The sequence below is a fragment of the Chenopodium album genome, chromosome 27, assembly GCF_948465745.1.
Source record: "Chenopodium album chromosome 27, dcCheAlbu1.1, whole genome shotgun sequence".
Taxonomy (NCBI): domain Eukaryota; kingdom Viridiplantae; phylum Streptophyta; class Magnoliopsida; order Caryophyllales; family Amaranthaceae; genus Chenopodium; species Chenopodium album.
Genome location: NC_137860.1, coordinates 6,918,888 through 6,946,222, shown reverse-complemented (window position 1 = coordinate 6,946,222; position 27,335 = coordinate 6,918,888). Strand labels below are relative to the sequence as shown.

Genomic DNA, 27,335 nt, shown 5'->3' with positions numbered 1-27,335 from the left:
GATTATAGCTTATTACCATTATCAAAGGTTTTTCATGTCAATATAGCTTAATTATTAAAATTTGTTTGATGTAATTTTATATAATATATTTATTTTAATGAGTAATCATAACAAGGGTCTGTTCTCTTCAGCTTATTTTCAGTTCATTTTAATTCAGTTCAGTTCCTAATTTCCTTCTTTCATAAAATATTCAGTTTATTTCAGTTCAATTTAGTTTAGTTCAGCTCCAATCAATTTAGTTTAGTAAATCAAAACAGATCCTAAGTTGTTTTAAAAGAATGCTACTAAGTTTTCCAATTTGTTATCCTTTGACCAAACATCTGTCCTTAAAAAGTCAAAAGTGTTTTATGTTTTGTCTCAATAGTAAGATTTAAAAAATCTCATATGCTATTGTGCACTAGCGATCGACTAGGTCAATCATTCAAGATGGTCACTAATAAATTAATAATTCAAAATAATAAACTATGCAGGGTTCATTCACCCAGATTATTTAGCATGTGAATTTGATGAAACGGAAGGAGTGTGTCCAGACATGCAAGCATGTGGAAGAATATGCCAGAAGTATTGCTATACGGGAAGTGGGACAGTCCTTGGAGCTTGTCTTTCCAAAGGGAGTGGCCAAACTGAAGATTATTGTAGATGTTATTTTTTGGAAGGTGCAGCATGTCTTCCTGGTTGTGCAAATCGTCGCCCAATCCCACCGGTTTTTTCGAATAGTAATCATGCATTACCGCCTTTTATTTAAGCTCTTGTAATTAATAGATTATTATTTCTATGGTGCTATGTTGGGTTTGTGTGGCACAATATACAATTACTAGTGTACACAAAATTATGAAAGTCTAATAAATTCATTGTTCCATATAATAGTGTTCTAAAGGTAATTTAAGATTTCAATATAAAGGTACCATAATATGAGTTGTTTTTTTTTTTGACAAATGAAACAAAAGAGAAAACTCGAGTCTACAAGCTTGTCAATATTAGAGCATGTCAAGATTCATGACAAACAGATATACGGTATTTGCAGGCAGAGTTTTGACGAAAAATCAAGATGTACAGGATCATCGATATTGAACACATTTATAGAGGGAAAAAGGCGAAGAACAAACTATCGAAACATTTTATCCAGTACAGATATTTGAGGGCATAAATTAACCAGTGTTCTCTGATTGCTCAAGGGATCGGATAAACATGATCAGCTAGAAAAATCCAATCCAATGTTGCTGCAATATCAAGGATCACGATGATGCTACAACACAATAAGCAAAAAGATTAACTTGTCAGGCATAAAAATAAGTGCAGGAACTTCTATACAGATTTCAAAAGGCTAAAAAATATAAAGTAGCAATGAATTTCTACTAGATTATGTAACCAATTGAATTTATTCTACGTGCAGACCAATCTGCTAATAGCAATAGCATGAATATAACTAGCTTTTATAGTAGTATATGGAAAGTCAAGTTTACAGTACAAGAACACTTTCGAAAACATTAGCTGGATGCCTGGAAGAATAGGCTATATCGCTATTCCTTAAATAGCACACAATATAGCTCCACACCGCCCCAAAGTGCCTGTCCATGGTCATAACTCAGGCCCCTCCTTAGTCCTTACACAAATGCAACCGCCACAATATGACGCACCAATTAGGCGTGCAGTATCATCACTATTCATTAGTAGAGCATTGTGTACATTTCAGCACATTTTTCCCAAGGTTCAGTGAGGATAACAAACCCAAATCTCATCTTCTCTGTTAAAGATGAGCTGAAATATTGACTATTTGCTCTCTATCAAAACATTCAACATGCATGGTCATCCACCATTTAAAATTAATTCCATAAAATGTTATAAAGATTTGGGATAACTTGCAGCTTGTATAAAATAATACAGAGAAAAAATTATGCCAGCAGCAAATCATCTTTAACCGGTTAACCTATTTACAAGAAACAGAAGAAGAGAAAATGCATCAAATTCCAGAACATCCTTCGATTCTACTCGAAATCGTCTCGTACTAAATTCAATCCAATGAAGAAATATGGTTATGCTAACGTAAAATATCATTTTCATCCCTGTAAAGCTTTACATAACAGGATGTATCCTCACGTCTTGCTCACTGATAAAAGTCATGTCCTCAATCTCTTTTTTTGCATGTCTTTGCCTTCGCTTCCAATTACCCACTTTAAAAAACAGACAGGAACAAATATCAGCATCTATTTCCCACCCCAAGGCCCTACTGCCCACCCCCACCCTCCCCCCCCCCCCCCCCCCCACCACCACCACCCCCGCGCGCGCAAGAATCAACAATTCCAATTTTTTGCTAAAGATCATATTCATTAACCAATACTCTTAGCTACATCAATCCCTTAATAAACATATCCACCCTCTAGAACCTAACTTCTCCAAATTCATGCATATTTAGAGTCTAGACATTCAACTAGTTCTCCATAATTATAAGCTTTTCGATAAATGTAAACCTGAATCCACTCTAACCCTCCAAAGAGCAATCACTACACCATTCTAAGACTCAAGCTTTTAAAGTTTTTCACCACATAAGGCGTCTCATTCATGCACTCATTTCTAGACAAAAAACATTTATTGCCCAACCATAAAACCTTCTATTTGCACTTTAAATAGATTTAAACTTTGAGCTTGGTAAGGTCGATGTGAGAGGTAAGGTAAGAACCTCAACATATGCTAGTATGAATCAATAACATCACTTAAAAGTTCATTATCTCAATCTTGAGAAATGTACAAGCATTATAATAGAAAAATTACCCGTTGTCAATTTAATTATGACATGCCAATATCTGATGGATAACTGCCCAATATTCTCAGCGATGAAGCAAACTCCTGTTAAAAAAGAGTAGCAGCCATTTAAATGAAATACACACGCACACGCACACGAAATTAGTAAACAGAGATCTTTCTCCCATAATTCCCCAAAGAACTACCTCAATATTTCTGACAGCATTTTGTGCAGCTTTATCTTCCATTGATGCTTCAAAATCCAAATAGAAAAGATAGTTGAAGCACCTGAAAAAGTGTAGAAGGAGAAAGAAAAAAAAAAAAAAAAAAAAAAAAAGGTGAAGGCGGGGAAAAAACAACAATATTCAGCTTGATGTTTTTCAAGGTACCACAGTATGAGAACATGTGCTAAGTATAAGGCAATGTTACTGTATATACTTTAGTGATCCATTTTTGCTAGCTCGATTTGGACGACTTTCAATCTGATCAATGCAAAATACCGTGTTACAACATGATTTCAGTATAATTAATGCTAGTCAGTAGTTAAGACACATTGGTAGATGAGAGTACACACCTTTGTGAGGTTGATTTGCCTCAAAGAAAATGCAGCAAGTGCTTGAAATAGTGCCCCAGGACCCTCATCCAGTGCAAAAACAATACTTGTCTGACAGGCATATACATCAAACCTCATGCATGTATAAACAAAATAATGCCTGGATTATGTACATAGTTGCTTATTATCATCTCTGATACCTTGAATGGCTTACCAGCCGATGGAGTTATTGGCTCCCTTGCTAGCATCAAGAATCGAGTGATGTTATTAGAATAATCCTGTAGAAGAAATCAAGTGACAAATAGGTCTCGAGTTACTTAGGGTACTTTTCATTGAGGCTCATCCCAATTCAAAGCTTTAATATATCCACCTGAATGTTTTCAGCTAGTACATTTAGTCCATAGATTTTTGCAGCTGTGGCACTAGCTACTGCACCTGCATCTTTGAGCTGGTGGTTTGCAACGTACTACAAATAAAACAACATATACAGCATCAGAGTCACATTGTGAAGAATCAGAAAACAGCAATTCCTCCGTTACTTTAAGAGAGCTAACAATTAGGTGGAAACCATTAACCCCTAGGTAATGGTAATTGTTACCTAAACCTTCTAACCAAACACTAGATGACGGTAATGGTTTAGTTGAATCCGTTTCCAACCTAATAAATACTCTTACCAAACATGCTCTTAGTCTTCAGGTAGTTGGACCTAGGTAAGGCGACCTTCCATCAGCCATCAAGTAAAAAAAACTAAACAATTTGAAAATAGATAAATCAATGTTCCATCCATTTAACAACCACCTTCTTCAACCCTTAATAAAAAAAAAGGTTAAAAAAACTAACACACCAATTCATATCAGTTGGGTTGCTCTCACACTTTTCTCATTAATCAAACTAGTCTCACTATTTCTTCAATCATCACATAATAGTATATTTGATAATTACTGCGAAATAAAAGGAGTAAGGAAAAAGGAAAAAATATCTTAAACAAGCTAAAGCAAAAACTTACTTGTGCTGAACCAGCAGTGTCATCAGCAACTTCTCTAATTAATCCAAACTTGGTCAATGTATTCTCACATTGAGCAAGAGCCTACAGAGACATTATTTTGAATTAAATTGACATAAATATCATATTTAAGAAAGACATGGATTAGTATAAGATCTAAATACCTGCGGATGGCTTAACACTCGTTTCAGGTCTTCAAGTTTTACACCATGATTGGCTAATAAGCAATGCCGAATAGCAACTTTCATTTCACCAACTATATGAAGTCTATGCCGCAACATAAGATCATAATTCCTATGGATGCTACCCCCTAGAGAATTCTCAATAGGTAAAACAGCTCGATCAACAAGCCCCTTCTCAACAGCCTGTAGCAAAAAATGCAGACCTCAGGCAAATAAATATGTTATGGGCTTATGGTTTTACACAATAAACTCTATCTCTTTGTCTTAAAAGTTAAAACAAGGAAGACATAGAAAAAATATTTTGCAACCCCCTTATTTTTTATCTCCAGCGGATAAAGCCAGTAACAGGCACTTACATTATGCTGCCCGCTAGTGCCTCTAAATGACTGCTTACAAATTAATTTTTTTTGACTAATTCTTGTTTTATGCAGGACAAAAGCCATTTGTGACACCACCCAGTCTAGTAAGATGTAAAGTCGCAACTTGCAAATAAGTGAAGGGTAATATGAGTGATAGATAAGCAGAGGTTTTCTTTCAAGTATATTGTGATCAAAAGCATGCAGACAGCAACAAGAGATAGTTTGGTTCCTATCAATCAATGCTGCCAATAGTAAAACTGCATTTGACTTGGAATTCTGTATCATTCAAGTTGTAATCCATTATTTATTTAGTTCTTATGGTGCTTTAACAGTTAATCGGATAGCAGATTGGAACCGAATTAAGCTCTGAAATGCTAAAAAACGGAAAATACATACTCCATAATTCTGACAAAGTAAAGTCCAAAATAGTGATGTGAGTGGTAATTTCTCAATAACTTTTTCTTTTTTAAAGAAAATGCAAGCTACTTCATTAATCAATAGACAAAACGTCCATAGTTAAATATGGGAAGATATCCCTAGGAATATTTTTTCTCAATAAGTTTATGATAAGCTAAATGGGATACAAAAAAGGTTTCCCCTGCAAAAATGAATTCTTCTAAATTTCTCCTTGGTGCCAACTGCCTAGTTTTTATAATTACTGTCTTCAAGCCCCCAGTTAAACTTTGCCAAATGAACAGGAGGTGGATTCTAAATATCATAGATACAAAGTCAATTATTAGATTAGTACACCGCTTTAAACTTTTTGACATCACTTTTTAGAAATGTATTTTAATTATGCATGACAGAATTTCAATCAACGCAAGCAAATTGATCGTATATGGCTGATAACAAGCTAAAGTACTAAGGCCCCATTTGGTTTGGTTTACACCAGTATCAATGAAAAATTAGTTTTCCTTTGTTTGGTTGCATACAAGAAAAGTTCAAGAAAAAAAAAAGTGGGGAAATGTGAGAATGGAGGGAGAAAAATGTGGCTTCCCTTGTAACGTAAAGGAAAATGTTTTCCATCATTAAGGATGCAATTTTCCACCATTCCCTTCACAAACCAAACAAAGGAAAATGGGAAAATTACTTTCCATGAAAGCATTTTACATTAAACCAAACGAGGGCTATATGGGTACACACTATTCCATCTCTAATATCAACATAACACCAGGCCGACCTATAAAGACTCCACCATGGGTCAAATGTACACAACCACACCCTCAAAAATAACATAGACTTTCTAATTAACTCTTAACCATATACACAACAACCATCAGCTGCTTCACAGTAGATAAGAAGTTGGTCAGTTTAGATGTAAATTAATCCATTATAATAGTAAGGCCAAAGAACAGAAAGTCTATGGCTCCGCGAAAATGATCTGACAATGAAATCATCTTATTCACCTATCTTGAATTTCTTAAAAGCCGCTAACTAAAAGTCTAAAACCCTCGTTATCTGAATGATAAACGAAGGCATTATAGATTATTTTTACTTCCGGCTTCAATAGGGGAACGGGAAATTAACCTATCACTCAAGCAGTCAAGTTTAAAGCTCTAATCAGCTCCTAAAATGTATGCAATCGTAAATGGTATTTAACGAATTGCCACTCTAAAATGCCAAAATCATTGTCAAAAGATAATATAGACAATCATTCATTCATTAAACCAATAGTTTTAACAATGTACTTCGAAAACAGTCTCGAATTGCTCACAAGGTACAGCTTCACAATTCGGATACGCCCTCTCAGCAGCAAGCTGGCTATATGCACCAGGAACTCCCTGTAAATGCAAGTTCGATTCAAAAATTAATCAGAGACTTTATATTTGAAACACCTGTCAAAATTTCTTGATCAATTAACTCCATTTTAATTTCTTGATGAAGCAACTCCATTATATATTTAAACAGCATTCTTGTCAAAATCTCCCTATAAACTTAACAACATTCGAGTAAAAACCTCTTTAATTTTTTTATTTTAATAGAATTGTCAAAACTTCAATTAATATTTTGAGTCAAACTCCACAATTTTGGTAGCACAATTATATATTTATATTTATTCTACTCAGGAAGAGCCACAAATTAGGTTTATTTCTCAGTGAAATAATTTGCAACGATTTGACATAAACTGTGTTATAAAAAATGTCTAATCGTTGCAAATAATTTGAAACAGAAGTACTATATTTTTTAAAAAAATCTGAAAAATGTTGTCAAAATTTTGAAACCGCATACAGGTATCTTATTTATCCTCCGAAAGGGAGAGGGTAAAGTGCAAATTAGATCCTACACGCGAGAGCATGATTACCACAAGCGGGAAGACATAAATTGAAATTGTACTATTGAAAAGTAAGTAATGAAAGTGGTAAGTGAAAACTAGGCACATATAATTGTAATGAGCAATAAGAAAGAGAGAAAGAAAGACCTGATATGCAACACGAAGTTGGGACGACGGATCAGCCATTGAATGTTCAGGGGTGGATGAAGGTGGGTTGGTGAGTTGGAGTAGTTAGGCAGACACACAAAAATGATTATAAAGGTAATCTGCACGGTTGGTTTGTAGCATGTGTAAATTACTCCGTAGTCCGTACTAAATTATGGCCCTGTTTGGTGGTAGCGTTTGAAGTAGCGGTTAGCGTTTTGACCAGTCAAAATACTATTAGAAAAACTTTGAGAGTGTTTGACAAGGTAGAGATTTTAATAGCGGTTAGCGATAGATGTAGCATTTAGGTAGCTTTTCTCAAACGTTAAAAATAGTAGCGTTTAGAAGTAAGTAGCGGGTAGCGTTTGACAAATTTTTATTAATTTTAAAACAATGTTTATATGAATTTTGATATATTTTGGTGTTGTAACCGCTACTTTTGCCAAACATTCATACTATCAACCGTTACTTTGACAACTAACCTCTACCCACTACTAATTGACCGCTACTCGCTACCTTAACAGCTACCCGCTACCGCTACTTTTACCAAACAGGACCTATGACTGTATGAGTCTTCTTCCCATCAGTTTGGGTGCCAGTTGTCGTAGAGGTTTGTTTGGTTGACCATCGTAAAATTGGGGAATTGGAAATTCACGAGAATTGAGAAATTGACTAGTTATTTGGAAATTGAGAGTTCATGGGAATTTCAACTTCCCACAAACACATGGGTAGTAAATTACCTAAGCCACCCTTGGTGAACTAAAATTCATGGGAATTTCAATTTCCCTTATTGCCAACCAAACATAATTAAGAAATTCCTAGGAATTTCATTAAGGAATTAACTTCCCATGAAGTATAAATTCCTATGGGAATTAAATTCCTACATCAACCAAACAACACCTAAATAATATTCCCATGCCAATATGCCATGTTGTACATGTTATTTTAATACTCCATCCGTATTTAAATAACTGAAATATTTTATCTAATTTACTTTGACTAACATTTGTTACGTGCATATGAGAAACGTTTCATATACGGTGTGTTATATTCACCTGATTTTCTCTTATCTTATTTTATCTAATCTCTTATCAAAACTTATCTTATTTTATCAGACCTTATTAAAACTTATTTTAGTTGAATTTATACTTGGATAACTTTTATTAGAACTTATTTTTCTAAATTGAATTTAACTGAACTTATGTAAACTTATTACCCCTCAAATAAATAAAAATAAGGTGAATAGAATTTAAATAAACTTAATACTCCCTCCGTTTTTAATTACAATGAAGTTTCACAAGAACAATGTGTTTACAGGGCAAATACGAAATACCCAATATGGCCCTTACATTTAACGCTTGATTAATTAATTTGTACTTTTAGCAAAAGATTGGTTCATAAGGTATAATTGTAGTATTATAGAGTAAATTTGGGTAAAATCGCTAACATCACGATATTGCTAACATCATCAGACTGCTAATGGTATATTGGTATTAGCAGGTCTTTCCATACGTGCCAGTAGTGGTTATCAAGATGATAAACTTGTGCAAAGTATACATTTTTTCAATACAAGTATGTAACGATTGTGGACTCATGGTTATGAAAGGGAAGATACAAGTTTATCATCATGATAAACACACACACAAAAAAAAAACATTTATTTGGTAGCATTTTCATAAATAAATTAATACTACCTCTGTTCCTTTTTGATAGTCCCTTATGGGCAAATTTTAGTCCCAAAATGTTCACCCCATTTGCTTTTTCCAACAACCATTAATATTAATTTTTTTTACCAAAATTCCCTCCAATTTGCAACAATATTTGTGCAAAGTTGTATTTCTCATGTAAATTTTGTTTTCCGAGGTACTTTTATTACTTTCTTTCTCAACTTTTTTGCATACTAATCTCAATTTACTTTTTCAATGTACTTTAACTATTCTTATTTGTGTTTATTAATTCCCGTGAAAAATGTCCATAAAGGACTATCAAAAGGGGACGGAGGGAGTAACTTTAAATTATGGCTTTCATAAGTGTCCATTTATTTTCAAAAAATGTCATGTCAATTGAGATTTTTTGTTTATAACCCTCCGTAGCTACACTTGTACAGTGGCAGAGTGAAGTTCTTTTATTCCCTTCATTCCGTCCCTCATTCGCAATTATCGCAAGTTCCATTTCAAAGATGTTAGACGCCGTGTGTTCTAGTTCATCCCAATTCCGCCTTCAAATTACGCCACCCAACCACCGCCACCACAACCACCGCTGCTCCCTCAATTTCCCGAGACGCCGTAATCTCATTGCTTCATCTCTTCCTCCTCCTTCTTCTTCTAATTACATTTCTCAGGCTATTTTGTCCCAGAAGTTTCCTGATGGTTCTCCCTCCTCTGCCAACGACGCCGCTAACCCCCTTCCTAGTATGTCTTCTTTTTCAATTTTTCTGGGTTTTTTTTCTAATTTTTCTGGGTTTTTTTAAATTTTTTTTTTTGTGAGTTGTTCTTAATTTTGCCATATTTGATTTGTTTGTTGATTTATAATTATTTTTTTTTATATATTTATGTTGGTGTTGCAGAGCCATTGACGTCCAGTGTTGCTTCAAAATCTGATGGGTCCCGTCTTCGTGTTGCCTACCAGGTATTCTGTGTTTTTATTTTTAATTTTTTTTTGTTTATAATATTTAATTTTTTTGTATTGGTATGTTTTGGAACAAGTGAATTAACAATATAATGACAATGAAATCGTTCCTTAAGTGTAACTTGGCCGAAGATGTAGTTAGAGGCTTTAATATATTGACAATGTAATGACAATGAAATCGTGCCTTGGTTCATATGTGTTATTTGGTCAAATATGTAGTAAGAGGCTTTAATGAATTAACTATGTAATAACAATGAAATTGTGCCCTGATTCGTAAGTGTTACTTGGTCAAAGATGTAGTAAGAGGCTTTAATGAATTAACAATGAAATTGTGCCCTGATTCGTAAGTGTTACTTGGTCGAAGATGTATTTAGAGGCTTAAACACATAGAGCATTGTTGTTCCTAGTAGAGAATGGTAATGAGAGAATGGTAATGATCATGGACTGTAAAAGAACATACTTAGCTACCAGTTAGAGTAGTGACAATACAATTCCTTTCAATCAATGATTTGGATAAAAAATTATTTTCTTTCATAATTTTTTTTTTATTTATATATTACATTATCACATGTTGAATATACATGGGGTTGATTTTTTCTTTTCTCTCTTCAAAAAGAAGAGTCATTGATTGCATTTTTTTTTTTTCTGAGATATTGGTGATGATTTGATGTTTTTGAGAGGTTGGTTATGATTCGATTGTGTTTTTGAGAAGTTGGTGATGATTTTATTGTATTTTGGAGAACTTTGATGATAAATTTATGTGGGAGAATGTTGGTATCTTTGTATATACTGGCACTTTACTGATTAGAGTTTTATAGGCTGGAAACTAAACACTTCTTAAAGAAGGTGGAAGCTGCCCTTGTTAAAGAGTTGATTGTTTAGTGTGTATGTTTTTCATGTTTTTTATTAACTTTATCTATCCCCGTTAGTGTGGCATGAAGTTGGGGAATATGGAGAAATTGGAGAGAGATTTGGTGGTGTGGAAAATGGACCCAAAGAGTTTTCATTGGGTAATGTAGGAAGAAGTTTGTCATCGATAGTAAGATACGGATTGGGAGCATCAAAATGTGATGCTAAGTGGTTAGGCTGATGGACCCAAAAGCTTTCTTGTGCTTTTAAAAGTGTAATTTGGAAGTCTATTATAGCTTATTTGCAAAAAAAATTAGTTTGTTGTGGGTTTTAAGGTGAATGCTGGGTCTTGGATGGTGGTTAAACTTTAAAGGATTGATTTTCAAATCATATAATTAGTTGCATAGGATGTTTTTGTGGATTTTCCTTGTGATGCTTATAAATTGCTTGTCTTCCCATATCCTTTTCTGCACTTCTTAAGGCTTAATCGTGAATGCTCTGATTGGATTTCCATAGTGGAAGTGTACTTAAAGATGTTGATTTGGTATTTTGGTTTTAGGACAAGACATGTGCTAAAAGTACCACTTTCTTACTTGAAGTGAGTTGTGAAAATATCTACTTCTAAATTTTATAGGAAAATGGCTGCCAAAACACTCCTCCAAAAGCATTTTATATACAAATATATATTTTTTATTAGAAAGCTTCTTTGCGCCAAGCTTTTGGAACGGTTTTGAGGTTGTATCTTTGGTGTCAACTCATTTGTCACATATCTAAGATTACCGCTGTTAATCAGGTTTCTGGAATAATTTAACTTTTTAGGACACATAGTTAGACTTGAGCTATTCAGCTCCATGCATCAATATAATGGACTTTATGGCCAATTGATTACAAGCTATGTTACTCGGACTCTTCATTTCACCTCATGTGACCGTGTTGGACATCGACACTCGCACATGGGTGGGACACTTGGACACTTCATTTTAGTTAAAAATCATTGATTTTTTTTTAAAAAATAGTCGGGTCGGATACTTGGACAAGTATCCATGTCGGACATGGGTACCCGAATCCAAGTAACATAGATTACAGGCTTCAGAGCTCCTCAACACCTTTATTTACACGGGGTATCAAAATCAATACCCACTATTCATTAATAAATGATCACATTTATCAACTAGGAAACTTTAAATTGATAAACCACCTGAACAAACAACTCCTACGTAGGTTGGATTACTCATGTAGTCATTTTAATCCTTTTCTTCAAAATCAACATTACTATGCAAGAAAAGCCATGCCCAAAGCTCTTAATTCTAATTCAACATGTAATAACGGGCAAGTTGAATGCTCTTGCATCAGTGACGATTTTGTATTTAGCCATGTGTTAAACGTCTATACTGGTTTATTACTATATTTGATTGCCATGAAGCTGGATATTGGAGGATTGGTTGAAGATGACATTTAAGTAGACACATTACTTGACTGTTACCTCTTTCAATTGTGTAATGATGAAATAGCCGGGTGCACAAAGCAAAACTTTAGGGCTTGTTTGGCATTGTTTTTTGTTTTCAGTTTTCTGTTTATTTTTTAAAACAAATAACCAAAAACATGAAACAAGAAAAAGGTGTTTCCACTTTTCAATATTATCATGATTTTAATGGGTTTGTCTAATTTTTGTTTTATTATATGACATATATATCATATGAGTTTGAAAACCAAAAATAGCAAACCACAATGATGCCAAACGAACCCTTAATAATTAGGTTTTTTTTTTTTTTTTTTTTTTTTTTTTTTTTTTTTTCCTATGATGTTATGATGTAATTTTTTAAATATTTATAACCTTCTACTTGTTGCTTCAAAAAAAAAAAAAAAAAAAAAAAAAAAAAAAAAAAAAATCAACTTGAGTTTATCAATGCATAGCCTTTATATGAGTTTTTGGATAATTTCTTGTTTATCACTTTTATCTCTGTAAATAATATGTCATAGCAAGAAATCACATTTGTACTGATTTGGTGGCCTTCTGCAACTGTAGGGGGTTAATGGTGCATATAGTGAGCTGGCTGCGGAGACTGCTTATCCAAATTGTGAAGCAGTTCCTTGTGATCAATTTGACACAGCTTTTGAAGTGAGTCTTTTGGCTCATTGATTCTGAAATAATTACATGCTATATTGCTTTGTCATTGAAAATGAACCAGGGTTTATGTTACTACAAAGTACATTCATGCTGTTTTATTTAAATATAAAGAGGGAATTCTTAGTTGTATGTACTTAGAATATATGCATCTGTGTCTCCATAAATCCTTCGCTTTATGTTGAAGTGCTCATTATATGCATGGGAAATACTCTTGTACATCACAAAGAACCAAGTAGGATGCCAATGCTGTTTGAATATATTAAGTCACCATTGGAATCTATCAATAGGGACTATTGTTGGTGAGATGAGTAAAGTGGGTTTAGTCTTAGCTAGGGTCATACAGTAATAAAGTATAGAACACCTAGATTTGTCCTAGTTTGGTGCTTTCATGTTTTACTTTTCTCTTTGATGTCCTTCTTGCTGCTTCAAGTATGATATGCCTTGAAATTAGAAAGGTTAGGGGTTGAGTAGATAGATTGATTTTCAAGAGTGCCATGTTCTATCCTCTGTTCCTAAATTGGGATTCAATAGTTGGCAATATTTTTTTCTTTTAAATTTTTTGTCAAGGTTAAATTTTACGGTTTTTGATGAAAGAATAGAAAATCATGACTTGTTTGTTATTACTGTTCCCTTACACTTCAACGAGTTCAAGTTGTGCTGTGCTGTTACTAATTGGATTTAAGGCATAACTTTGTAGTGTTTATGGGTTCAACAAACTGTCTTTTTTTTAATGACTTGCATCCTTTGCTGTAGGCTCTTGAGCGCTGGCTTGTTGATCGAGCAGTTTTACCTATTGAAAATTCTCTTGGGGGTAGCATCCACAGAAATTATGATCTTTTGTTGAGGCACAGGTTGCATATAGTGGGAGAGGTGAAGCTTCCAATTCGGCATTGCTTGTTGGCGAACCCTGGTGTCAAGATTGACGAATTGAAAAGGGTGTTAAGCCATCCCCAGGTATTTCCCAATACAAATGTGAGGTAGCTTAGTTTATGATATGTGGCTGAATTTTAAAAGAAATTTATGTAGGCTCTTGCTCAGTGTGAGCACACATTAGCTAAGTTTGGAGTGACCAGAGAAGCTGTGGATGATACTGCTGGTGCAGCAAAGGTGAAATTCTTTCTTTCCCTAGATGACCCTTTAAAGAGTACATAAGGATAAAATATTTAATTGACCTTCATTAATGTATACACTTTGGTATATTTTGCTTATAGATGTGTGTGTGTGTGTTTTTTTTTCCCCTACAATATGGAGTCACATGATATATATGTGCAAATGGCTATGATGTAAGCAAACTTGGACAAAGGGATTAATTTTCACTTGTTTAAATATATAATGAAAATGTGAAGTTTTGGATTGTTATTGTGGAAATTGAAGATGTAAGCAAACATCAGTATTTTAGATTTCCTTAGTTTTCCATAGCTGTTCTATTGGTTTTGCAAGGTATACTATGTGAATCGAAATGCTCCAAATAACTATAACGATTTCCACGCCATTCAACAAATTTATATATCCGTTGTTTTCTCTCCAAATAAAAAACATGGTAAAATCAAGGATTGCATAAATGTCACACTTGTAGTAAGATTTTTAAAGCAGTATCAAGTTCTAAACACACTATTTGAATTACGTCTAATTTTTCCCCTTAGTCAACCCTTGCATATTAAAGCTTCAATTTAATTCTATGGATTAGGGAAAACAAGATTGAAGTAGTGGTAGTTTCGAGCTTTAAGTAATTGTGAGAAAATAAGACTTCACAATGAAATTGAAATAAATCAATCATTTGATCACTCTTCTGGAATATGTTATGAAATTAAGGCAGATTGATTGAAAAATAATGTGTTTAATTTGTGCAGAACTAGCAATATATATAGAACAGAAACATGATAAATTAAAGGCAAAATTGGCCTCACTGAACTATTTCTTAAGTGCACCCAACACCACAAACTAATGACTTGGGGTGCAAAGCGCACCTTTAGTGAGTTTTCCGGCCACCATTCTCGCCGGAGCCACGCAGAGTAAATTTTATTTTTTGATTTGCGTGCCGAAAATTTTCTCGTTAAGGTTTTGAGGGTCTTTTTGGCCCTGGGTCCAAATTGAACTCGGAATAAGCAAAAAAATTAACGTAAATAAATCGTTTTGCGTATTATAAAATATCTCGATTTGTGTGTCATTGTTTTTATAGCCGAATTGAGTCATTTACGCTATTGTTTTTGCTTATTCTGAGCTCAATTTGGACCTTTAAAGGCCAAAATGACCCCCGAAACCTTAATAGGACATTTTTTGGCGCGCAAATCAAAAAATAAAAATTTAATTCTCCGTCGAGAATAGTGGCCAGAAAACTCACTAAAGGTACGCTTTGCACCCAAGTCATTAGCTTGTGGTGTTGTAGCTACTACGCAAAGTACAGGGGTGTTGGGTGCACCCTAGCCATAGTTCAGAGTGTTAGGCCAATTTTGCCTAAAATAAATGTAAAGAAGATCAACAGCATATATATGTGGTTTATTCAACATGACCTACTCCATAGGGTAAGGGATGATACCATCTTTTTAAAATTTAATGGATTTAAGAAATTTCAGAAAATTATAGGAGAAATAATATGCTCTCTCCCTCTCAAAAACCTCTCTAATAACTTGAGTTACATGACATCTTGGCTAGAATTCACTTCACTTATGGCTTCACACACTCATCCAATGGTCATGGGCTTCTGGGTTCATTAGCACAATTTTAGTTCAATGGATTTACAACCTTTTTTTTAATGTATTTAGGGGTAAGTGTTAATGAGTTAAAGGATTGTCTACCTAGCAAGTTGAAACTTCTTTTTGTTATGTTTTCCTACAGTAGTCTGCTAATTGAATCAGAATTTACTTTTTGAGCATTAAGTTTCAAATAAATACTTCCTTCATTTTTTTTAATCGCAACATGTAGAATTTTACACTTTTCACATACACAGACACACTCCTTTTGATTGTCTCTTGTGATTATACGTTGGAAAAAATACTATTGTGGTATTTTGTTAGATTTGTCTCGAAGTATACTTTCAAATATTAACTTTTTATAATTTTTACTAAAATACAATTTAAGATATTAAAGTCATAAAATGTGCATTGGCGAAATGGCGAGCATAAAATCCACAACGTTGAGATTAAATAAGAACGGAAGAAGTACATGACAAGGTGTAACCTCTTTAATTTTTGCTTATCTCTACTTTTAGTTTGTTGCATTCAACAAACTTAAAGATGCAGGAGCAGTTGCAAGTGCTGCTGCTGCAAGGATCTACGGCTTAAATGTACTTGCTGAAGATATACAGGTTTGTAACAACTTCTAGTTGAGCCAACTTTGCGGGATTCTTAGGAATGTCTTGGATGACCAATGTTCCTTTTGTAGGATGATTCTGATAATGTTACTAGATTTCTAATGTTAGCAAGGGAACCCATAATTCCAGGAAGTGATAGGCCTTTTAAGGTAAGCCCTTGTTTGAAAGTTAAGTTTTAACATTGATCAACTTTGATCAAACTTTCATAATTAGCTAATGGAAGTATTATTTTCAACTGTAGACAAGCATTGTTTTCTCGCACACAGAGGGTCCTGGTGCACTTTTTAAGGCTCTAGCTGTTTTTGCTCTGAGGCACATAAATCTGACAAAGGTATCTTTATTTTTGTAAAGATTAATGTTTCTTTTAATCATCTAGGATAGATAATTGATTGTCTTTTTTTTTTTTTTTTTTTTTTAAATAGAAAATTTCTTTCAGTATGGTTGTGAACACGGTGTGACAGTACGCATAATGCTCTAGGGTTAATCACTTTTATGATGTTAGCTTGGTAATTAATACTCCGTAACCTTTTTTTTTTGGCTTTCTTGTGCCAGATTGAGAGTCGGCCGCTGCGAAATAGCAACAATGGTTCTTCGAAGTATATTTTGCAACTCTTTTTTTTTCCTATTTTCTCTTCTGCGTTTTAAGTGGAATGACTCGGACATGGATGTGATATAATTGTTGTTTTAACTGTAATTTTACCAGGTGTTTTGACTATCTTTTTTACTTGGATTTTGAAGCGTCTATGGCTGATCCCAACGCGCAAAATGCCCTTAGGCATCTTGGGGTAATGTCTCTTATATCTTTCACCTAAACGTGGCCATAATTATTTTTTATTATTATTATTATTGTTATTGTTATTGTTATTATTATTACTAATAATAATTTAATTTCCAGTATGTAACCATCATCTCTCATGGCAGGAATTTGCTACCCTTTTGCGAGTTTTAGGAAGTTATCCAGCAGACACGAGTAGGAGGTGATTATTGAGTTCTGGTAAGGCTTCATCATTGGGGCAAGTATTGATGCTTAAATTACTCTTTTTTTGAAATTCTATTATTGTTCTTGGCCCATACACTGCAATATCCATATATCACAACATGCATCATGAGATCAGGAAAATAAGGAGTGCAACTAGGAGTTTGGCTTTTTGAATTACTGGTGCATCTTGTATGAAATCTTGAATTACAAACCTTGAATTATAGCTATGTTTGTGGATGTTATTTTTGGAAACATTCCTAATGAATAGCTAGTTAGATTAGGCTGTGTACATCTCAACCTCTTAGAACTCCTCATATCCTTTACGAGTTGGGTGAGTAACACAATGTGGTAGTCTTTTACTGGCATCTTGGGGCTTCATTAGAATAGGTATATATAAATCTAAAATGCCTTGGCAGTTTATCACTTAGATCACTCGCCATGAACGATAATAAAGTGATGCTAATTGGATCCTGGAGTGGTGTGCAGTGAGTTTTTGTGCTCATCTTTGACTGGTGTTGGTACCATGGTAGAAACCAATAACTTAGCTGATAGGAAAAGGAAAGAAAAAAAAATGCAATCATTTGAATGAAACTAATATGATGCACATGGAAAATAGTTCCTCTAATATGGAAAGTAGAGATCAAAATATGTAAAAGAGGTTGATTGAGTGGGGCTAGTCTCCTTTTTTGTTAACAGTTTAGCATGGTGGGGAAGGAGGCTTGTAGAATTTAGATGTTTAAGGAGAATTAATATGAATGTTAACTGCTTGATGAATTTACTATGAGTGAGGTTTTTTTTCCCTTGTTTTTTTTGGAAGGGGGGTTGGGGTGGGTGGATTAAGTTCTGATTGTTTAAAAAAATTGGAGAGGATCAAGATCCAAGAAACATATTATCAAGCCTATCGGAACAAGCATCTTGTAGTATGGAGTACTGACTGCGATGTTCAATTTGCTTATCTGGAGCTGCTGTATACTCCCTCTGTTCTGCATTTTATTTCATAATATAAGGATAGGATATAGGTATGGTATAGGATGTGGTAGGTGTTTTCTAGAAGACAAGAAATGATTATTATAGTAAGATTAGAAAAATTGAAGTCAGATAGAAATCATAGAATGATCTAAGGAAAGAAATAAGAGAAAGTAGAGGTTGGAGAGCGAAAACGTGTTGATGTGATCTGGGATTGTGAGTATTTAAATCAAAAAGAGGTGAAACATGAATCAGGTTATTGTGATACCAACTTTGTGGGATGTGTGTTGTTTCTGAAGGACAGTGGCTGAGTTATTTTGACTCCTTGTGTGGTTGTATGATACCCTGGTTTCATTTTCCAATTCTGCCGAAGTCTTTGGGGGGTGGGGATTGGTTCCTAGTTTCAACCTGTGATGTATGATGCTGTAGCGGTGATTCTTGGTGGAATCATTATGGATCTAACATTATTGTACAGATTTTAGGATTGCATTGTTTGAGCTCCTTTGTGATATATTATTTGTGTTAATGGGTCAAAGTTCTTGTTTTAAAGATTTATTATTAAAATTGAGAAGTTACATCATGGATGTCTTGTGACTTTTTAACGAGGCTTAACATCTAGGTTGAGTCAATATACAGCAATAATGGGCTTTGTGTCAAGTTTCCGCAAACCTAGTCGTGTCAATGATTTGATAAGTCTTCTCGGTAACCATCATTGTGATTTTTAAGAAATTCTATTTGATCCATCTGATACTAATTTCGACCTCTATATCTTTCTTAGATGCTTGATTTCTAGCTCTTCACTACATCCTTGATGGTGATGTTGAGCTACAAGAGGTAACATGTAAAGTGAAGTTAGGCCTTTAAGTTTGTCTAGAATTATCAACCATTTATCTTTCTAATACACACCATTTATTTTTAGAATTTGTTGGTGTAGGATTGGTAGGCTAACCTTTGATTACAGACTGCCAACCTCGAAGAACACCAATTTCTTAAATTCGTTGAGTGGGTTTGAGGCAATGATCAGTGAGTATGCAGAAGGAGAAAAAAGTAGAAGAGCCGGATCTTTGCAATTTATTACATATGATGTTCATCTAAGAAACCTGTAGTGACTTTAATTATCACAAGGATTTAAATAAGATCATGTTTCTACACTTGGCATGTCTTGACTCATCTAAACAGCCTCTGTATGTCCTGCTCATAAAATGGAATTGTGATTGGAAATGGGAGTGGTGCATATCACAAGTGGATCAAAGATTCGGTGTAAAGGTCTGATGTAATGACTCTTCTTGGTTGTGATGCTCGAGTAGTCTTTCAAATGGATCCTTTAAAGAGAGCAGAGTAAGGTTATTCTGAAAAGCCCTATGAATATGATGCCGTTAAGGAAACAACTCTAACCGAAGGCCATTTTCCTATTTGCTTTTCACTCATCTTTTTAACAATACAGAGATATAAATCTATTTAGATGTGGTATGTGGCTTTTATGGCCTATACTTGTGCGTCCATGGTGGCTTACATTTTGTTCTTCATTACTTGTTATGTATGAGACTCAAATAGGCAATCTATATTTCTGTTCCTGATCAAGGCTTGAAATTGCCTTGCTTTCAGCGTGTTTACTCTGATATTAATTTTGAATTCAACCAATGGTCCTAATGGAATTGATGTCTCTATGCAATCAGAAATCTATAACTTGGATGTCGTGAGTGTAGGAAAATTATAAAAGAATGATGCTCTAATTGATTTTGTAAATATGCAAGTTACATAAATTCAAAACTCTGGATGTCTGAATTTTTTTATGAGAATTACAACTGACTAATTTCTTACTGTCCTCTTTGATGCAGGTCTTTTCAAGCTTTCTCGATGCCATGACAATGATTGCCATTGTTGCAATTTTGACTTCCCTGCAATGGGACATGATCCTCTTCATATCTTAAAAGAAATGGAGAATCCATTTCTCTAAATGGCGGTTGGATAAGCATGATGAGGAAATAGGGCTTTTTTCATAATCTTTAAGATCGGAAATTGAGTAAGGTGGGGGTATATAATGTGCTGCGTACTGGAGTTTATTAAATACACGCCTTTAGTCTAGACGTTAAACAATATGAATGTGCAATTTATTTCACATTTTGTGGTGGCTTCACTGGTTTTGAGATTTCTAGTGTCCATGATTTTCGATTGGTTACATACATGTTTTTAACTTAGGTGCAGATGCCTAAGTAAAACTTTGTGATTAGCAATTATTCAATATCCCGGAGAAGGTTATTAACCTATCACAACACCAAACAAGCACTTTTTGGTACCCAAAAAAAAAAAAAAAAAAAAAAAAAAAAAAAAATTCAAATAATATTGGTCCAAAATAAGTAATTTTGGTCCAAAAATGTGCTTGTTTGGTACTATGAGTCTGTGATAGGTTGATTATGACGCCTTGCCTCTCTCTCAAATCTCAATATCCTTGCCTTGGCAAGTTCTAATAAAAGGGATGACTCAATACTGCTATTACAAGAATTGCAAAACCTTATGGTACTTTGGATACCTGTATAACCATCGAGGACTGTTGAAGTGACTTTCCTAGAAATTAGGAGGCGTTGAGGACAAAGACTTACAAAAGTATGGTTGTTTGAAAACTTATTTACACTTTTATGTCTGAATAAAACTTACTAACGGAATTATTGTCCACAAAAGCTCGGATAATTTTTTTATTTTTTTTATTTTTCATGGAAAAACCACAACCTCAAGTAGCGGTTTATGTACTAAAACTGCTGCCTTCCGCTACTAAACCGCTACCTTCTGCTACTTAAGGTAGCGATTTATGAGACAAACCTCTACCTATAGCGGTTAGTCTTTAGTACTACAATAATACTTCCAACCAAACCCCCCCCCCCCCCTAAACACAAAAAAAAAAAAAAAAGGAAAAAAAACCTAATCATTATTGAAAACACCAAAAGTCATAATACAATTAGGGGACGTTTGGTTCGGAAACTTGTATGGGGTTGGAATCATGATTGAAACCATAGTGGTATGGGTTTGGAACTTGATTCTTAATACCATATGTCTGGTATGCTTATGGAATGCAATTTTTTTTCTTTTATTTGATACCTAAAAGTAGGGGAATGAGCAAACCCACCTCCCCCCTAAGGTTTCTAAACCCCATACCTTGGGGGTTTGAGGTATGGGTTTGAAGCTCTTATAATCATAAAACAAACATAAGGTATGGGTTTAAACCATCCTAAACTCATACCTTATACCTTAATTATGTGAACCAAATGCTCCCTTACTTTTACTTGAAACTAATAAACTGGAAAATTATTATGAGCACAAGCTACACAAAATTTATCATTGCCAACTACGTCTATCACAACAGCACCAACCATTAAGTCAAAGTTATCATTTCTTGCATCATAGGAGAAAGAAATACACCAAAAGCTCAAACTCTATCACAGACTGCCACTCTAGTTAAGGCTGTAACAGCTATATGAAAATTTTGTGTCCCTAGATCAGAGATAGATTCGAAACACCTCAGTACTAAGACGGATTACAAGATCACAACAGTGTGAGTAGCACTGTGAAACTTTTTTGGGACAACATACATAACTCCAAACTGTATCAATCGACTCGAAACAAATGAGAGCACAATTTGAGATGTTGAACAGCTGCCAGCATAAACTAGCCAGCATCTATAGTTGGGTGGGATGATCAATTACTGCTCGCATAATCATTGCCTCCATATTTTTTTCCTCAATCCACTTCCCACTTTGCCTACGGATAAGTTCCTTTTTATTGTTCTTTTTTTCCTCTATTGATTTTTCTCTCATTCTCCAGTATTCAAGCTTCTCTGTTCTTTCTTTCATCTACAGAAGTTCAAGTCTAGAATTAGATATATAAAATACAGTTTAACACATTCGCCAAAGAATTATCAAGTCAGATGAACAATAACAAGCTAGGTAGAAGAATATACATCCACCTAATCTCTCAATTCCATTTTCATTGAATGCAATTCATATATATTTATCACAGAATGCAATGCTTATGTAATTATCGAATGTGAGACCACCAATATGATAAATTAGAATACTCATACAGGTTTTAAGTATCTATTATGCACAACTACTCTCTCACTCTAAATGTTAACATGCTTCAATGTTGGCTCCATTTAATTTCACTCTGGTCTATCCATCAACCATGGTGGAACTTACTATTTCTTAGTGGAAAGCAGCTTCTAGTTATAGAAATTCATCACTGTACGGGCCATTTAACTAGCAACAAAACTGAGATGGAACACTAATTATGTAGCTCTTTTTTTTCTTTTTCTTTTTTTTATTTTATACCATCTTAGAAAGTATCACAAGACCTTCCAGGCATCAAAAAATGATCTATTATGAAATTAAACAAAGTTTAACAGTAATCTTCATACACCAACTTTCATAATTCTGGTTATGGAAAACAACTAACTTTAGACTGAAGAAGTCTTCATATCATCAAAGCGTTCTCATGATTCATGAATGTCACTTTTACCATCCAACTTATTGTTTATCTTTTAATAAGCTAGCAATGATGCTAGGAACCTTAAACTCATTAGAAGCTTGTATATACATTAATCCTGATACTAACAACATATAAGGGTATATTTATAAATCTGTTAATTTAGTATAAATAGACTGAGAGTTTAGTATAAATAAGCATTGGCTTGTAAATTATGATTGTCTCCCGCATTAAACATTTTGATCTAGATTAACAAGAGAACCTTTCACCCTTTTATAGAGAAAACCCTTGCAAAAAATTCCACTATAATCAGTCAATCATTAATCGTTTTCAAATAATCTAATCCGTTACTCTGTTTTGCTTCCTTTAAAAAGCCAAAGTTCACTGGTAGCTGACATGGGTAAAGCCAAAGTTCTCAGAAAGCAATACATCATCAATACATTTATACGAAATCCAATTACTACAATCTTTATTATCACTGCAAAAAAACAGATCAATGACCTCACAAATATTGTTTTCAAAGATAGGTAGCCTGAATTTTCAAACCAGTCTACCACATCTACTGTGCTAAGGTGACCAACACCTCCATCTTCAACTCTTTTCTGTACTCTTTACAATTCTAGGTTTTAGAGGTCTAGCAAATGACATAAGGGTTTTACCTTGGACCTTATATGGATTGCTCGCTGCAGTATCATTGGGTAGAATGTTCACTTCACTTATGAAGGGGGTTGCTAATAGATTGCTCGTTGCTATGTTATTGAGGTGTAGTGGCAGTCATATGACATTAAATACTATGGGCTCATAAGTCATAACCATGATTAGACCTAATCCAGTCTACTTGAGCACTGTTCCAACCAATTAGATCCAGCATGAACCTTGGAAAGCCTAAGTTGAAAGTCAAGGATAAGAATAAAAAACACAAATGACTGTAGTTTTCATAACGGCATCATAAGTTGCCTGTACATCCCAAAGAGGCATGTTTCATCAACTGATTATATCTTCCCTAGTAGTATGAGTAGTAATTTTTCCGTAATTTTAACCCAAGCTACTCCGTAACAAAACCCATACTTGGGATATAGAGTCCAACTCCGTAGTCTCTACTCCCTAGCTATTTTTTCCTATTTTGTCATTAGCTTACATTCATTCAATTCATTCGCTTACATTCATTCAATTCATTTGTGCAATAACAATCCCAAAAAGATTCTTGTCACATCATAATCATTGAGGTCGTGTACCACTTCAACACATTCACATAATCATAAAAAACCAGTGCTGATAATCTGATTTTCACGGCATTTTCACATCACCAACGTAAAATTCATCCTCAAAATCATAGAAACACAGTGATGATCCTCCCCATTTAACGGCATTTCTGCATCATTAAACTAAAATTCATAGAAATATAGTGATGATCCTTCCATTTCCACATCACTAACCTAAAATTCATCCTCAAAATCATAGAAAAACAGGATGATCCTCCAAATTTCACAAATTTTCATATCACTAACCTTAAAATCATTCTCAAAAAACAATTCCCCAACAATCAATTAAATCAACAACACACAAAACCCTAATTCTGACACCTAAAATTCCACAAACAACAACAATCACAACACAATCAAGGAGACTAAGAATCAAACAACATTACCAAAGTATTGCGAAACTCCTCCTCGAAAGCCTTACGCTCAGCAGCACGAGCCTGAGCAGCAGCAGCCTTAGACTTATTCCGCTCTTCCCTTTGCCGAAGAATCTCAACCTTACGCGCCTCGTCTTTGCGCAGCTGCTCCTGCCTCTGCAACTCCATCTCATGGATATACTGCTTGCGAAGCTCCTTGACTTGCTTGGCATAGTCGCGGCGAAGGAAGGCGAGTTTGGCTTGTGCTTCCTTAGGGTTTTTCGGGGTTTCCCAGCTTCCGATAATGTTGCTGGGTTTTAGGTATACTTGGTTTTGGCTGTGTTCCTTGTGATGCGAGGGTTTGGTGGTTGAGAGGGTGGAGGAATGGCGGAAAATGGTGGTGATGTGGTGGTTGGAGTGCCGGGCTTTGAGCAGTGATGCTGCCATTTTTGGTGGGATTGATAGTTGATAGTTGAGATTTTCAAACCCTATACTTGACAATCAAATTAAATTAAACCCTAGATTGTCAAAAACTCATGAATAAGAGATTACTAAATTGCCCAATTTCAGATACTTGACAATCAAATTAAATTAAACCCTAGATTGTCAAAAACTCCTAATTAAGAGATTATAAAATTGCCCAATTTCAGATAAAATTAAGGATTTTTTGACTTTTGCTACCTGGGAAACACCTCAATTTCAATTTTACTACCTATGAAAACATTTATTTTATTTTACTACCTAACTTTTGCACTTTTTTTAAATTTTGCTACCAAGGCTAACTTCTGTTATTGTAGACGTTTAGGGGACCCACTCTAACGGCTCTTTCCTATGTTCCATGTATTTAGTTGATATTTGTCAACCTTATTGCTCCAATCTTCAAATTTTGCACAGCGATTTTCTGAGGGGATTAATTACTGAGCTGTGAGCCAAATTTTTTTTTGTTGAGATTAAATTGGTGAGGGTTGCTGATCAATACTGGTGGTTGTCGTCAAAAGAACAAGGTTAGTAGCTTTAATTTTTCCAGTTAATTAGTTAGAATTGCGATTTAGGGGAAATTGGAATTGCGATTTTTCCAATAATTTGTGTGAATTGATTGATTTTGTTAGTGTTTGTGAGTGATACTGAACCCTAATTTGACTTTGAATTGGTTTTTAATTGCTTTAATGATTGTGGGAATTAATTAGGGTTCTTGTATGTTGAAATTAGGGGTTTTTAATTGCGAGATTAGTGATTAAAATTGATGTTTTAAATTGATGTGTGACTGTAATTAGGGTATAATTATTGATAAACTTGGTGTAATTGTAGGCTATAATGGCAATGGTAAGGTTTTCTCCCTCAAAGCAGAGGAAGTGTGACTGTGGGATCCCTATGGGTAAGCTGACTTCATGGACAAGAGAGAATCCTGGGAGGAAGTTCAGATCTTGCAAATTTTATGATCCTAAGACACAAACTAGGGGATGCAAGTGTTTTGAGTGGGTTGATGAGGAAGATGGGACGAATTGGCAACGCGACGTAATCAACCAACTCCTTTTGGACAAGAAACTGATGAAGGGTGAGATCAACACACTGCAAGCAGAACTTGAAGATTTAAAAGGGCAAAGAAGGTGTCTGCTGACTGAGAATGACAACCTGTCAATGAAGTGCAAAGCTTTAAGTTGTGACAGAAGGGAGTACAACAAGGAAGGGCAACAAGTCTATCTTGGTGGATGCACAGCTGCAGTAGCTACTGTCATGTGTCTCTTGTTTCTGTTTATTGTTGTTGTAGTTGTATTCAAATGAGTTTAGGGTAGTGAATTATTAGAGTGACAATGTACTAGTATGTTTGAAGGAATGTATGAACTTAACTTATAAATGTGATGTCATGGGTTTGATATATTTTCAATGACTATGAATGAATTAAAGCTGATATGCTTTTGTTTATCAAAAAATTTGGCCATCATTGCACAATTAGCATAAGAGTAGCATAACATAATAGTTTGCAAAAGGCTTGTTCTCATTGCAGTATATGTAGAAAACAAGCATATACATAAGTTGCTGAAAAAGTCAGTTCCACAAAAGTGTAACAACCAAATAAGCATTGTTTCTTGGCTGCTACAGAATACAGTACAATTGAAAGCCAAATTGTTTTGGAGAATCCTAAAAAAAAAAAAACAAGAAGTATGACTCTAAGTCATCTTTTTCTTCCCCTTTCCTTTCTTTGCTGTCTTCTGCTGTGGTAGGGCTGTTGTTGTTGATGCCTGTGAAGCTTGGGTAAGGCTGGCTGCCTGATCCTGAGAGGTTGTCTGCAGGTTCTGTGGAGGTTGTTTCTTGGGATTCTTGGTGGCAATACTGTGAGGCCCAGGAGTTGCACCAACCTGTGACACACCCCAAAAAAAAAAAAATTCAGAAAAGGAAAAAAAAGTAAGAATAAGAACAGAACACCAAATAACTTAGGGTGGATTGTCATAGAATTACACACCTTACTTGCAGCTCTTTGCTCTTTCTTCCTTCTTTGTTCAATGTTCCACTCATCACTAAGAATTGGCTTGCCAGGTGGAGCTTTAGGAGTCTGCACAGCTGGATTCTTACATGTCTTGGAGTAATGACCAGGCTGGCCACAGTTGCTGCAACTTTTCTGATGTTTTTGGGACTTTGCTGGCTTCTTAGTCTCTCCCTCACCTCTCTCCAACTTCCTTTTCTTGGACTTTGGCCTTCCAGGCATCACTCTTATTGCTGGAGGTAGAGGTTCCTTAAATCCATGCTTCTCCCAATGCTTAGGGCCTGGCATGGGGTTGACTGGTTCCTCATATGCATACACATATGTTTGCCTTGTGTAATACAGATCCACATAGTCTTCAGGATCAACTCTCTTGTCCAATAAGCAAGCAAAACCATGTACACATGGTATCCCAGTTAGTTTCCAATGGTAACATGTGCAACTCCTCCTACCTAAGTCCACAAGCACTGTATCACCATTTAGCTCAACCTCATATGAGTCTCCCCTTGAGACTTGCACTATACAATGCCTTGCAACCCTCTCAATCCTCTCAAAAGTTTTAGTGACATAGGGCATTAGTTTCCCCTCAATTTTCTTCACAGCCTCCCATTTGTCATTGTGTCTTTTCATGACATATCTTCTTAACCACTCCA

The 27,335-nt window shown here is 34.8% G+C and overlaps 4 protein-coding genes across 6 annotated transcripts in view; 2 read left to right on the top strand and 2 right to left on the bottom strand.

The window, feature by feature from the left end:
• The window catches only part of LOC145619611 (uncharacterized), a 255,837-nt gene that overhangs the window by 184,994 nt on the left and 43,508 nt on the right, over nucleotides 1–27,335 (top strand). The window lies entirely within an intron of this gene.
• LOC145619261 (arogenate dehydratase 2-like) lies at nucleotides 976–7,356 on the bottom strand. Of its 2 annotated transcripts, none has more exons than XM_081673917.1 (11): nucleotides 7,256–7,356; nucleotides 6,525–6,617; nucleotides 4,460–4,660; nucleotides 4,299–4,379; nucleotides 3,663–3,758; nucleotides 3,493–3,570; nucleotides 3,314–3,403; nucleotides 3,178–3,221; nucleotides 2,946–3,027; nucleotides 2,770–2,844; nucleotides 976–1,246 (listed from the first exon to the last, which is right to left on the bottom strand). In XM_081673917.1, the coding sequence occupies exons 1-10, from the start codon at nucleotides 7,292–7,294 to the stop codon at nucleotides 2,785–2,787; spliced, it is 864 nt and encodes a 287-aa protein (XP_081530043.1). In that variant the 5' UTR covers nucleotides 7,295–7,356; the 3' UTR covers nucleotides 976–1,246; nucleotides 2,770–2,784. The 2 variants fall into 2 exon arrangements, with proteins under 2 accessions (XP_081530043.1, XP_081530044.1); XM_081673918.1 differs by lacking the exon at nucleotides 976–1,246 and adding an exon at nucleotides 1,510–1,603.
• On the top strand, nucleotides 9,373–20,453 carry LOC145619260 (arogenate dehydratase 2-like). Of its 2 annotated transcripts, none has more exons than XM_081673915.1 (12): nucleotides 9,373–9,663; nucleotides 9,819–9,880; nucleotides 12,756–12,848; nucleotides 13,611–13,811; nucleotides 13,884–13,964; nucleotides 16,066–16,161; nucleotides 16,239–16,316; nucleotides 16,409–16,498; nucleotides 16,720–16,763; nucleotides 16,871–16,952; nucleotides 17,089–17,161; nucleotides 19,951–20,453. In XM_081673915.1, exons 1-11 carry the CDS (start codon nucleotides 9,432–9,434, stop codon nucleotides 17,146–17,148), a joined length of 1,119 nt encoding a protein of 372 aa, XP_081530041.1. In that variant the 5' UTR covers nucleotides 9,373–9,431; the 3' UTR covers nucleotides 17,149–17,161; nucleotides 19,951–20,453. The 2 variants fall into 2 exon arrangements, with proteins under 2 accessions (XP_081530041.1, XP_081530042.1); XM_081673916.1 differs by having other exon boundaries at nucleotides 17,063–17,161.
• LOC145620994 (uncharacterized) lies at nucleotides 21,413–24,698 on the bottom strand. The gene is made up of 2 exons (XM_081675733.1): nucleotides 24,237–24,698; nucleotides 21,413–21,957 (listed from the first exon to the last, which is right to left on the bottom strand). The coding sequence occupies exons 1-2, from the start codon at nucleotides 24,648–24,650 to the stop codon at nucleotides 21,784–21,786; spliced, it is 588 nt and encodes a 195-aa protein (XP_081531859.1). The 5' UTR covers nucleotides 24,651–24,698; the 3' UTR covers nucleotides 21,413–21,783.

What these genes read in the sequence shown, in the direction of transcription:
- LOC145619261 (XM_081673917.1), bottom strand. Translation starts at nt 7,294, where the DNA reads ATGGCTGATCCGTCGTCCCAACTTCGTGTTGCATATCAG. An exon ending in AATTCGAGACTGTTTTCGAA is followed by an intron (nt 4,661 to 6,524) that starts GTACATTGTTAA and finishes TTTTTGCTACAG; the next exon opens with GCTGTTGAGAAGGGGCTTGT. An exon ending in ATGCTGTCAGAAATATTGAG is followed by an intron (nt 2,845 to 2,945) that starts GTAGTTCTTTGG and finishes CTTTTTTAACAG; the next exon opens with GAGTTTGCTTCATCGCTGAG.
- LOC145619260 (XM_081673915.1), top strand. Translation starts at nt 9,432, where the DNA reads ATGTTAGACGCCGTGTGTTCTAGTTCATCCCAATTCCGCCTTCAAATT. An exon ending in GAAGTGATAGGCCTTTTAAG is followed by an intron (nt 16,317 to 16,408) that starts GTAAGCCCTTGT and finishes TTTCAACTGTAG; the next exon opens with ACAAGCATTGTTTTCTCGCA. An exon ending in AGCAACAATGGTTCTTCGAA is followed by an intron (nt 16,764 to 16,870) that starts GTATATTTTGCA and finishes TAATTTTACCAG; the next exon opens with GTGTTTTGACTATCTTTTTT.
- LOC145620994 (XM_081675733.1), bottom strand. Translation starts at nt 24,650, where the DNA reads ATGGCAGCATCACTGCTCAAAGCCCGGCACTCCAACCACCACATCACC. An exon ending in AGGAGTTTCGCAATACTTTG is followed by an intron (nt 21,958 to 24,236) that starts GTAATGTTGTTT and finishes GAACTTCTGTAG; the next exon opens with ATGAAAGAAAGAACAGAGAA.